The 13,422-nt window shown below is 43.3% G+C and overlaps 1 protein-coding gene across 8 annotated transcripts in view; it reads left to right on the plus strand.

Annotated features, from left to right (window-relative positions):
* The window catches only part of DOCK2 (dedicator of cytokinesis 2), a 442,545-nt gene that overhangs the window by 360,045 nt on the left and 69,078 nt on the right, over window positions 1-13,422 (plus strand). For all 8 annotated transcript variants that reach the window (XR_001718032.4, XM_016954162.4, XM_063811659.1 and 5 more), the window contains 2 exons: window positions 7,624-7,724; window positions 7,815-7,873. Coding sequence is in view for 7 of the 8 variants with exons in the window: in XM_016954162.4 (XP_016809651.1) it covers window positions 7,624-7,724; window positions 7,815-7,873 (160 nt within the window). In the remaining variant the exon portion in view is untranslated. The remainder of the gene's footprint in view (window positions 1-7,623; window positions 7,725-7,814; window positions 7,874-13,422) is intronic.

The raw sequence follows: 13,422 nt of genomic DNA on the forward strand, positions 1-13,422 counted from the left end.
CCCTATTCAGGATGCTGGTCCTTGGTGTCTGCATCAGTTCATGTGGTCAGGGAAGACCAAGAGAGGATTTCAAATTCAAATCAGCAGGTATTTTTGTTTAAGAGCAATTCTTATGGGCCCAGACTATTGCAACATGCTTCAAGGAACTCAGAAGCAAAGAACACTGCCCTACCCTCAAGGATCTTGGAATCTTGATAGAAGGCTGTACAAATCCATCTTCCAGCATCCAGGCTTTTGAAGAGGGTGACTAACTTTATTGGGCATCTACTTAGAAAATTTTGATTCTCATCATAATCTTGTCAGGTTGTGATATACCCATTTCACTGGTGAATAAACTGAGCTTCAGAGAATTGATTGACTTTTCTGTTAAAGGTCATCTAACCAATAAATGGGGCTGCTGCGATTCAACCCCAGGCCTGTCTGCAAAGCACATCCTCTTTTCACTCTTCTGCTGTTTCTTAGGAACCGGGTGCCTCTGGATTCCAGGAGACAGCTCTATTTAGATCCAGAAGCACTCTCTGCCCTTTCTAGTTCTTACTGGCACTGGGATAGAGAGCGCTGAGATGATTGGCTGGAAGATGAGACTCTCCATGTTGAAATCTCTGATTGGCCCTGGAATCAGAGATTATACTTGGGCTCCAGAAAGACTCTGTGTTAGGCAGCACTGTGTTTGGTATTGAGATCATTCTCTCTCCTTGGGGATGCTCTAATTGGCTCTAGGTGTGGCCATTTCTGCCTAGGCCTTGAGGCATTTTTGGATTACCAGCCTATCCTGGGAACCAGTTTTGATATCCTGTGAAATGAAAAACTTCTAGACTATTTCTAGCCATTATTAGAGGCATGAGGGCCACCTTGGTCTTTATAATGGGAAATGTAAACAGTGATGCCAAAAACAGGCGAGGGAGAGACACATACAGAGGGAGCAGTCATCAAAGCCTTGCAACTGCCCATAGCGCCACCACAGGGGGACTCATGGTGGGATGGTTGGTTCCACCAGGCAGAACGGTGGGAACATGCTTGGGTGCAGTTTCCCCAGCCCTGCCTGCTTCAGCTTTTAGGCCCCAGACATTCTCTTGTCTGATATTTCTCACCTGAGTCCACACCTGGGACCTTCCACTCCCCAAATCAGAAGCATCCCCAGAGTGATCATGACAGCTGTGCCTCTGCTCTGCAGAGGAGGGCAGGCTGACTGCATTTCAGCACCACTGCGTGCTGGTTAATTTTTTTTTTATTGAAATTTGGGATAAATAATGATTCAAGGTCACTGAGAAAGAATCCTGATTCTGATTAAAAAATCCTGGATCTCTCTGCTATAAAGACTATAGTCTTTATAAACATCGGATGGACCAGTGACAACCTTAACCAACAACAAAGCTGAAAGGACACTGAGAAAGGAGAAGAGCGATTTCAGCAGAAGAGCAGGGTGGTGAAGAATGCAAGTCCTGGAGTCAGATAAACTGGATTCAGATGCCACCTTCACCATTTTGTAGCTCTGTGATGTCGGGCAAGATATTGAACCTCTCTGGGCCTCAGTTTCCTGATCTCTAAAATGGGGAGAATAATTATACAAATCTCATATTTTTTTTTAGGGAGGATTTAACCAGAATGCATGCAGTGTGCTTGGTTCATTAATGAACTCATTCAAAAAATAATTTCCCAAGCACGTGCTGGCTCAGACGTGATGTGCGATACTGTGTAAACAAGAGTGAATTTAAAAAGAAGGTTCTTGCTTGCTTGATGCTGACAGCCAGTAGAGGAGACAGAAAATAAATTAATTTTGTTTAAAATATGACATAGATGTTGTGAACAGGGTATAATATGGGTGAATGATGGGTGAATCTACTTTGCTTGGATGAATGGAGAAGGCTTTTGCAAGACTGAGAGTTTGCTAGCCAGTGATTTCCTCATTTAGTCCTTACAACCATACCCTTTAGATACTATTGTCCTCATTTTCTAGATGAAGTTACTGAGACTCAGAAAGGTAGGGTACCTTGTCCATGATAATGGAACTGGTCATTGAACTGAAACCCTGGAAGGCAACCTGACAGTATCTATAAAAACAAACAAAGACAAAAAACAAACAACAACTAAACATGCATAGACCCTGTGTCTTAGAAATTCCGGTTCTAGGAATGTATACTACAAATGTAGTTTCCCATGCATAAAGATGTTTAAATAAGGGCGTTGATTACAGCACTGTTGCTAGCGAAAAAAAAAAAAAATTGGAATCAAGCTAAATGTCTATAAATAGGGAATTTGGTTAAAATTAAAGTACATCCTCATAGAATACAATGTAGCAATAAAAGAGAATGAAGCAATCTGTATATGCTAATATAGAAACATTTGCAAGATATATTGGTAAGAGAAAAAAGCCAAGTGCAGCAGACTTTTAAAAAAGATGTCTGTACATACATTTGTTTATGCATAAAAAAATTCTGAAAGGCTATCCAAGGAATTGTTAACATTTTCTTCTGAGGAATTAGACTTGGATCCAAGGTAGGATGGAAAATAACTTTCTCCCATTTAATCTTTTCTATCATTTATTTTTTTAACTATGTGTGTATATTGCTTTTATAATTTTTTGAGAGTTAATTAAAAGTAACTAAATTCTCATTACACCCACTAGCAGTATGACTTTGGGTGGTCTTTTACCTTATCTGGACTTTACTGTTTACCTCTGTGCAATATGGTAGTCAGAACAGATGACACTTAAATTTATTCCAGTTCTAACTCTCTATTGTCCTATAATTTCAAAATATTAAATTCCCAATCGGAGATCACCTCATGTCTTCCCCAGGGCAAAGAGACCTGTGCATTTTGCTAAAGACACACTGTAGCTTCCCCTAGTCAGCTGAGCTAGGCACTTAGTAGAAATATCACCAGGCAGTTTCTAGCAGGGCAGAAAGAAAAATCTGGGACCCTTTGAAGAATTTCTTTGACAATACGGCAATAGATAAATAAATATTCTCAGGAGCCCAGCTGTTTTCGAGTCATTGTGCTGAGCATGGAATTAGAGATACAAATAAATGGGAAACAAAATCTTGGTACTTGTGGAGCTTACAATTGGAGAAGACAGGGCTTACAAATACTCCACAACCAATGCTACCATCAACACCACCATTCCATTTACTGAGCACTTGGTGTCAAGCCTGTAGTGGATGCCTCGTTCTCAAATTATTGATCCAGTAATTACAACAGTCCTTTATGGTAGGTACCATTATGTTGGGTATTTTACAAGTGAGGAGAATGAGGCTCAGAAAGGTCAAGTCACTAGCCAAAGGCAACCCAGCTAATAAGCAATAGAACTGGTTTTCACACCCTGGTCTGCAAGACACTGACACATGTGCTCTTGACTACCAGACAGTGCTGTCATGAGAAACAAATGGAGCACAAGGCCAGGTGCAGAACAGTGGACTAACATCCATGGTTGCACACAATAAGTGCTCCTCAAATCAGGAAGTGATCAGGCAGACCCAATATGCCCTGCAGTCTAGGAAGGCTTCATGAAGGAAGCGGGTCTTGAACCCAGCTTGGATGTAAGAATAGGACACAGTCCCTGCAGGTATGAGAACCACAGTGAGTGAAGCCATGGAGACCAAAATGCTCCTGTGATCTCCGTGGAGTCTGAGCAGACCAGGCCACCTAGGTGGGCAGTTGTTGAAGGAGACAGCACTGGGGACCATGGAAATTGTATGAGACTTTAAAAGCCAGGTGGGTTCATTTGGATCTGATTCTTTGGGAACAAGAGTGAAGAAAGGCTTGGGGCAGAGGCCTTATAAGTATTCAGCAATATCTAGTTGTGACCACTGCTTGCCTCTAAGAGCGCTGCACAGAGCCACATACTGTGACAACCTCCTCTGAGTTCCAGAAGTCATTCCCACAGAGCCCTATGGCCAAAACTGGGCAGGGGCTGTGGGTGAGGTACTTGGATGTGCCATTTCTGATCCACTAAGAAGATGAGGCACAGCTACGGCCTCATGGCTCATAAAGGTCTTCCAGAATGGAAGCCAAAACCAAAACAAAACCAGGTCCACTCCATGAGAATTGAAACGTATGTCCACACAGAGATTTGTACAAAAATGTTCATAGCAGCATAGCATCAATGCTATGACTCATAATAGTCAAAGACTGGAAACAACCCAAATGACCATCAGTGGATGAATAGATAATCGAAATGAGTATATCCATATGATAGAATATTATTCAACGATAAAAAAATGAAGTACTGATCCATACTACAACATGGGTGAACCTTGAAAGCATTACACTAAGTATAAGAAATCATACGTGAAAGGTCACATATTTTATGATGTCACTTATATGAACTGTCGAAATAGGCAAATCCACAGAGACAGACAGTACATTAGTATTCACAGTTTCCGGGCAGTTTGTAGCAGGGCAGACAGAAAAATCTGGGACCTTTTGAAGAATTTCTGTGACAATATAGCAATTGATAAACAAATATTTTCTGGAACCCAGCTGTATTCAAGTCATTGTGCTGAGCATGGCATTAGGGATACAATGAAATGCTAGACAGGATTTGGGTACTTGTGGAGCTTACAGTTGGAGAAGACAGGGCATACAAATACTCTACACCCAGTGCTACCATCAACACCACCACTACATTTACTGAGTGCTCAGTGTGTGCCAAGCCTGTGGTGGATGCCTCATGCTTGTATAGGTTCCAGGGACAGGGTAGGGGAAGGTGTTGGTGGGGAGAAGAGGGACTGACTCTTACGGGTAGAGGGTTTCTTTTGGCATGATGAAAATGTTCCAAAATTAGACAATGGTAATGGTTGAACCCCTTGTGAATATACTAAACACTAAATCATACACTTAAAAGTGAATTTTATGGTACATAAATTATATCTCAGATTTTTTTTAAAAAAAAGAAAATCAGGAATGGGATGACAGAGAAAATGCTTTTTCGATGGATTCATTCAGGGTAGAATAGATACTGGCAAGAGGCTCAACCATATTTGACGTGTCTTATGTGTTAGGGGGCATTTCTGAAATTATTCTCACAAGTAATTGTAAATTGACTTGCTTTGTTGGATACCTATTTCCCATGTACCTTAATTACTCTTTTGCTATCCCCTAAAATCAGAGATTTCTCACTTTCATGGAAACACTCATTTCCATGTCCTGTGGCCACGGTTTTCTCTTGCCCTGGCTTGTTGTTTCAAATTCCCGTCTTAAATGTGAGAAGGTGTAAGCTCCGGACATAAGCAGACCAAAGCTGCACATTTTCAAAGCAAAGCCCTGGAGAAACTGCTAAGTCACTGGGATGCCGGGAGGAAAGGCAGTCTGAGGGGATGTGGACAGGAGACCCAACCTGCCACATGTGTTTACATAAGCAACGTTGCTACGGAAACAAGGAGATTTGATTCCAAATGTTACAAGAACCTTTGGAGGACTTTGAGGAAGGGAGTGGCATGATCTGATGTGTTTTTGTTTTTGTTTTGAGATGGAGTCTCATTCTGTCTCCCAGGCTGGAGTGCAGTGGCGTGATCTCAGCTCACTGCAGCCTCCGCCTCCTGGGTTCAAGTGATTCTCCTGCCTCAGTCTCCTGAGTAGCTGGGATTACACGTGTGTGCCACCATGCCCGGCTAATTTTTGTATTTTTAGTAGAGATGGGGTTTTACCATGTTGGTCAGGATGGTCTCGAATGATCTGATGTGTTTTAAAAGGTTCTTCTGGTCTCTGCATGGAGAGCTGAGTTTAAGGGGGCCATGAGCCAAGAGGCCACTTAACTGCATCCCTAGAGCAGTTTGTTTTTTTGGGCCCTGGGTGATAAAGGTCCAAGTAAAGAAAAAAGCATTCACTCAACAAAATGTAAACTGTGTGAGGCCAGGGATCACTGTCTGTGTAACCGCTGCTCTGTCACCACACTGTGGCAATGCCAGGGCACCTAGCAGATGTTCCAGAAATATTTGTTAAATGCATCCCCAGCTGAATACTGACCATGGTGTGTTAAAAGAACCCCGAATGTCAATCAGAAGGTCTGGGTGCAGATCTTAGCTCTGCTGTGTATATATCAAGACGAGAGACTTACGCAAAATACTTAACCTCTCCAAGCTTCAGTCTCCTCATCTATAATAGAGGAATAAGAGCTGTCAAGTGTTGAGAGATGAAAGGAAGATGTATGAGAAAGTTCCTGGCCTATAGTAAAATTAGAGTGCTTGTTTTGCTTCTTTCAAAGACTGGAACCGCAAACCGATTTGAAAGTCATACTCTGGGCAGCAATGATGATGTTATGTTATCAGTGGAAGAGTTGCCTCTTTCATAGTCTTGGCCATCTGCAAACACGAATGAACGTCTTTGAGTTAAGGATGAAGGTCTCAATGGCAGTATGATTTCTCTGGCTAATGTTGCCTATCCTCTTGCTACATACACTGTTGAGAGGGGCCTAAAGTGAGTGGGCTTTGTTCAGCAAAACTGTCTCCCACATGCTCCTTGCAGGACCTTGGCATCTTGCAACAATTGCCCTTGAGCACCAAAACCCTAGGCTGTATCACTGGCTTTGGTACCAAAGAAACCACTGGAATAAGGAAAAGCACAACAGCAATAAGGCTAGCAAGGATTTTTGAGGTCTTACTGTGATTCATGTCTTTAAACACATCATTTTGTGTCATTTTTATCACAGCTTTCTGCAGTGGGTACCAGAGTCACCTCAGTTTTGCAGACAGGTTTACCGAGGCTCCATGATGAATCCATGGATTGTAGATCCATGGTTTGGACCTATAATATCTCTGGTTCTGTAGCCTGTATCAATATTGCCATCAGTGTGGCTAATCTTTTGAGCAGTCACCATGTGCTGACCCCTTTACCTGCTCGATTTCACTGCAAGCTGATGGAGTGGGTTAGCACCAACATATCAGGTACATGCAAAAATCCTTACAAGCCTGCATCTCAGCTGGGCCAGCAGGGGCTGTAACTGAAACGTGCATCAGAATCACCTGACTGCTTATTAACCTGCAGATTTCTAGGTCCCACCCCCAGAGGTTGATTCAGTAGGTCTGGGCAGGGGCCAGAGAATTTGTATCTCTAGCAAGTTCCCAGGTGCTGCTGCTGATCTGGCAACCACACTTTGAAACCATTCAACTAAGGGGAAAGTAAAGGCAAAATATTTTAAGACAGAATGGATTGCAGGTTGGTCCTCCAAGCTGTCAGGTGAATTAGGGAGGACTTCCAGAGAGTCTGTGAATCCCTGAACTATCTTACCCTTCGTCACCCTCTAATTCCAGGGCAAGAACCAGCTCTCCACAGCACCCAGCTAGGGCAAGTTATTTGTCTTTCAAAAAACAGAACAAAGCACAAGGACAAAAAAAACAAAAAACAAAAAACAAAACAAAACAAAACAAAACTAAAATTCTCCTCCTCTCCCAAATCCTGTTGTCTGAGAGTGGATGTGGTAGCGCCTAGAGAAATCCATCCATTGTCCTCACTTTGGCCAGGATGTTAATTTCAGAGTCAGTGCCAGTTAGAAAATTGCAGTGGGCACAATTAAACTGGTTCTGCCTCTGTCTTCTGCCATCTTCATAAATTATTCACACTACCTAGCGCTTATGCCTTCCCACTTCAGACCCTCTCCATAACTGTTCTCTGCTCTTTCATTTACAGCTGTGGAACAACTATTTTCATCTGGCAGTGGCTTTTATCACCCAGGATTCTCTGCAGCTGGAGCAGTTCTCACACGCCAAGTACAACAAAATCCTGAATAAGTAGGTTGCATTTTTGGATTTCCTGAAGAGGGGGAGGTCCATGAGATCCTCTGAGATGGTGCCTGAAGCAGAGGTTTTTGTTCCTCCTAGGTATGGGGACATGAGACGGCTAATTGGCTTCTCCATCCGTGATATGTGGTACAAGCTTGGTGAGTAGGCACACACATCCAGATACTCACATCTGCATGCACCAAACTCCTTCTTAAAGACCATCTGTTGGAGGGCCACAGGGGTTTTAGCAGTGGGAGCATGAAATAACAGTTCATTACTGTGTGTACCCCAGTTCCTAATAAGTGCCTGATTATACTCTGAATAAGAGGGGGTCCCCATACCCACTTCTACCCCCAGCCCTGCAAGCAGCTGTGAATATGCTTCCGCTTGATGCCCCCAATGGGTTACAGATCCAAATGGAAATTTATAAGAGGGACCAGGACTGTCATGGGAACTCACGTGCTCACACATGACACGGATGCTTGCTGCTGATTGGAGGGTCATTCTGCATCCTGTATAGCGTGGTCCACAAAACATACTCCAACCTCATGAGGAGAATTGGCTCTCTGAAAGATGAGAGGGTCTTTTTAGCTGAAAAGTGACCCCAGAAGCTGTCTCTGCCTCAGGGAGCTGCAGGAATTCCGTGTGATTACCTGAATGATACCTGTGGAGGGAGAGGTGGAACGAAGGAGACGTTTATTGAGAGTCTGAGTCAGGCCCACGCTAAGAAGATTATATTTAATCTTCACATCACCTCCTGTAAGATGGAATTGTTCCCCCATCCTTTTACTGATCAGGAAACTCAGAAGAGGAAGTAACTTGCTTGAAATCAAACAGCTGGAAGCCTCCAAGTGTGGTTTTGATTCCACAAGGACAGGGGCCATAAACCTTGCTCATGGCCTGAATCCTCCTCTATAAATATGTGCTGAAAGGATGGATGGATGGATGGATGGATGGATGGATGGATGGATGGATGGATGAACGAACAGTAATGAATTTTTTATTTTTCTGTCCCTCCTTGACTCTCTGATTCTAAATTGCTCTGCCCTGGGTGTGGATATTGACTTTCCTACAAGTACTAACTTGTGCCCATCTCTTGGATTTAAGTTTTGTTCCCTCTTCAGACGACGCTTCTTGCTTCCCCAGACCTCTTATTATCTCCCAGTTCCCATGGGTTTTTTAGGCAGCAGTTGCATGCCCCTTCCAGCGAGTTCTATCCACTGTGGGGGAAGCATAGAGCAGTGGATAGATGATCAGTCTGTGTTCTGTGATTGCTGATAGCATCAGACTCGAACTAAGAGAAGTACATGCTGGATAACAAGGAGGTTGCAGGTTGGTTCACAAAGCCCAAGGCAGAGCCAAGGACCCAAGCCCAGAACAGACTGCCACATCTTTGCTTTGGGCCTTGCTCTGACATTTACAGGCTGTGAGGCCTAGCATCACCAGGCCTAAGTTGGGGAAATAAGCACCCTCACAGGGGGCTTATGAGGGTCATCAGAGCACAAGCTGGGGCAAGTGGAGCCATGGAGGCCACCACACCCACATCAGAGTTTTTATCATTATTATCATCCTTGCCCCATCAGGATGGAACCTAATGTTTCTGTTCTCCCTGGCCTCTACCCTCTAAGATGCCAGTAGCACCCTCCCTAGTTATGACAACCAAAAAGGTCTCCAGACATTGCCAAATATCCCCTGGGAGAAGGGGGTGCCACGTCTACCCTGTTTTTCTAGAAAGGCATGTCTTTCTCAGTCTATCTTTTGTTTCTCCACTCTGGGTAAGGACTGGGATATAGGAAATAATTGACGTTTCATTTACCATTGCTTTGCAATGGTAGGGGAATGGGGGAACATGGTGCAAGCACAGGCCCACATGACAGCCGGCACCTGGCCTCAGGGTCAGGAATATGAGAAGGAATAAGGGCCTGCAGCAAAGTGAAGCTGACATGCCCATGCAGAGAAAAAAGACAGTCACTGTTCCTCTCCAGTTAATAGCTGTCCTACTGAAATGCAATCCCAATGTTGTCATACCTTTCAGTTTTTCAAAAGAAGCCAGGAGACTGGGTTTTTCAATGTATTTTCCAATTTATGAATACTAATGAAAACTAATTGAAAGTTTTCAAAACATCAGATGTGCTCAACACATGATGGACCCAGATTCAGTTCACTTCCAAGTTTGCATTCGTTGCTGTACAACAGCAGAGGCTGGAGAAAGCTGTGGCGGGCTTCCTTCCCCAGCTCGACACCCCAGGCACTGCCAGAATTGCAAAACAGGGATCTGTGCTTTGTTTGTTTCAAGTCCTTCCACATGGCCTGCTCTTTTCTGAATGTCCTTCATTGCCATTGTTTTGCACACAGAAGATTTTATGTAGATATAGATTATGTTTTGGCAGGCATTCCTGCACTCCCAGTTATGCTGATGAATGAAAAGATGTTACCAAATATTCCACCTGCTTAGAATCACAGAACATCAGAGCTGGAAGGGCCCTTCAAAGATCATATTGTCCAGCATTTTTCAAACATTTATTTTTAGCTGAGGACCAATAAAAAAAATTCTTATGCTTAATAAGTAAATTGGATGAAAGCAGAACTATTATAATTGAAGTGAGGTGGGAGACCCAGAGCCCATTATAACAAGCTGCTCTTGAACTTCTCTTGTAGAGGGTTTTCTAGGGGGAAGCCCTGAGCACTGCAGAGAACAGTTGGAAGCAACTGATCTGGTCCAATTCACTATTTTACTAATGAGGAAACTGAAGTCCATAGAGAAGGGGTTTGTACAAGATCATGTAGTGGGTTAGAGGCAGAAACTGGTCAAGCACCTTAGCCAGAGTGTTTGCTCTGAAGCATCACAGACTCCCTGCTGTTAGCAAAAACCTGTAGGATGAATTAATGCAATTAAAAGATATATCTGTCAAGGGTTGAGGGTTGGTTGCAAAAAAGAGGCATTGACTGCAGCTGCCTTAATCAGAGAAGGTATTTATTAGAAGGGCAAGAAAGAGCTGAAGAACCAGGCTTCTCTTGTTCCTGGCTACCTGAACCCAGGATTCAGTGTTTTAGGATTGCAATTTGCTCAATTAACAATGCCTTGTAGCAGTTAACAGCCACGTGTCCCAAGTCTGTCCCATGAGAATCAGCAGAAACATACCTGTTAGGGCTACAGGAAAGTATTTTTTTCCAATTAAAAACAAAACAAGACAAAAAAGAGGCAAGGAGAGGACAGATTGAATGAACAAAACGCATTTTTGCCCACAGCCCTCCCCTCTCTTTCTTTCTGGAAAAGGACAATATGGCTGGAGGGGCAGTAGCCATCTTAAAGCCATGAGGACAAAACTTACATTCTGAGAATGAAGGAGCAGGTCTGGACTGGCCATCTTTTGGCTTCTTGTTAAACAAGAAAATTAAAGCTTCAGTTTAGTCATGGTAGTCAGATTTCTGTTGCATCCTTAACTGATACATCATCTAATTCAACCCTGCTGATTTTGTAGGTAAAGTTGCCAAACGAGGCCAAGAGAAGCAGAAGGACATTCCTAAGGTCAAAAACAAGCCAGTGACTGAATTGAGGCTAAAAGAGCCTGTCTCTTGATCCCAAGTGCAATGTTCTTACAAATAATTTTTTTCAAATTGTATGCATATTGTTTCAAAGGGTGTGAAATAACCAACGATCTACGTTTTTTCAAAGATGACTGATAATGAGTAAATCATAATGCATGTTAGTTTTCTAAATTTTGTTTTAAGGCCAGAAGCAATCAGGGCATCATCATCACCATCATCAGTATCATCATCTTCTTCTTCTCATCAAGAATAACTTGAGCAACCCTGTGATTATAAGATAGCTAATTGCAAAGCTATAATCTCAGGCTTGAAGATTATTTAACATTCTTCAGGGGCAAATCTAGACAAATTGTGTGTGTGTGGAGAGGAGGTATGGGCAGGGAGGTCTTCATGGGGAGAAAGACAACATGTGGTTAAGGAGCCAGCCACTCAGGGGTTAATGGCATTTGTTGTTTTGGATCCTGGGCGGACGCCAAATGGAATTTACTTTTCCCAGTAGTGTAGCATCGTAACATTTGATTTCTGCTCGGCATGAAGAAATGCACATTTTGCTCAAAAGACTTTGCACTTAATTCTCCCACATTCACTTGGGTTAACACTGAGCTGCTGTATTAACATTCATTGTGGGAAAGAAGGACACATTCTAGCGCCTGGCATCTCGGCCTCCCATGTAGGGAGGTTGGCCTGGCCAAGCCTCGAGGGCAATTTGTCCATTACTGTTTAAGCATCTACAGAGTGCTCAGCTTGGTGCGGAGGTCCAGGGAGTGGAGCTATCTAGTAGGGAAAAGTGACAAAGTGAAATGTGTAGTGGGGACTCAGGAGTTCAGGCAAAAGGGATATAAGTGAGGACTATAAGGATGATTCCATGTGGGGAAATGGCTTCTGAATTGGAAGGAGGACCATGTCAGGACTGAAGGAAAGACAGGGAAAGGGCAGGTATTCTAGGGGAGCAACCAGCCAAGCAAGCATGGCTTCCTGGGGTTGAGGAGAGGCTGCTGGGAATAAATAGGAAATGGCATTAGTGTGGCCATCCATCCATTCATTTACTCATTCGTTTACTAACCAACATCGAGCACTGTGGTAGGCTCCCCAAAGATATCCATGTCCTAATCCCCAGAACCTGTGGAATATGTTACCTGACACAGAAAAGTAGACTTTAAGGTGTGATAAAGTTAAAGATCTTGAAGATGGTGAGTGTCTTGGGCTATCCAAGTGGGCTCAGTACAATTACAGCATCCTTATAGATGAAAAACGGAAGCTGGAGAAAATCAGAGTCAGAGAGCAATTTAAAGAAGCTGTGTTGCTGGCTTTGAAGATGGAGGAAGGGGCCACGAGCCAAGGAATGCAGGGAGCCTCTAGAGGCTGGAAAAAGAAGCTGGGGAAGGCAAAGAAACAGATTCTTCCTTAGATCCCCAGAAGGAACTCAGTCTTGCCCAGACCTTGATTTAGCTCCATGCAACCCCTTTCAGACTTCTGATCTCCAGAAGTATTACACTTATTACAAAATAAATGTGTGCTGTTTTAATTTACTAAGTTTGTGGTGATTTATAACAACAGCTGTAGGAAACTAACACACACATCCTCTACATGCCAGGTACTATGCCAGTAGCTGGGGTTAATACCCGAATCAGGTTAGAGATATAGCCCCTGACTTCATGGACTGGTGATCATTGCACTGAATAGTTACATACTAACTGCAGCATTATTTAATGACAGTTGCGAAGGGGAAATAGCTGTAGAATGGAAACTTGGGGCACCCAGAGAATTGGTGACACACTCCTACTTAGTGAGTAAGCCAAGGATGGCCTCCATGAGGAAGAGCCAGAACCCCTGAATTGGAAGGAGGACTATGTCAGGGCTGAAGGAAAGACAGGGAAAGGGCAGATATTACAAGGGAGCAACCAGCGCAAGCAAGCATGGCTTCCTGGGGTTGGGGAGAGGCTGCTGGGAATAAATAGGAAATGGGATTAGAGTGGCCATCCATCTATTTGTTTACTCATTCATGTAATAACCAACATCGAGCACTGTGGTAGGCTCCCCAAAGATGTCCATGTCCTAATCCCCAGAACCTGTGGAATATGTTACCTGTTGTTTAGAAATAGGATACAAGCCTTCTAATTATAAATGCTTTAGTGTCTTTATTTTTCAAAAATTAAAA

This window comes from Pan troglodytes, chromosome 4 (assembly GCF_028858775.2).
Source record: "Pan troglodytes isolate AG18354 chromosome 4, NHGRI_mPanTro3-v2.0_pri, whole genome shotgun sequence".
In the NCBI taxonomy this organism is placed as follows: domain Eukaryota; kingdom Metazoa; phylum Chordata; class Mammalia; order Primates; family Hominidae; genus Pan; species Pan troglodytes.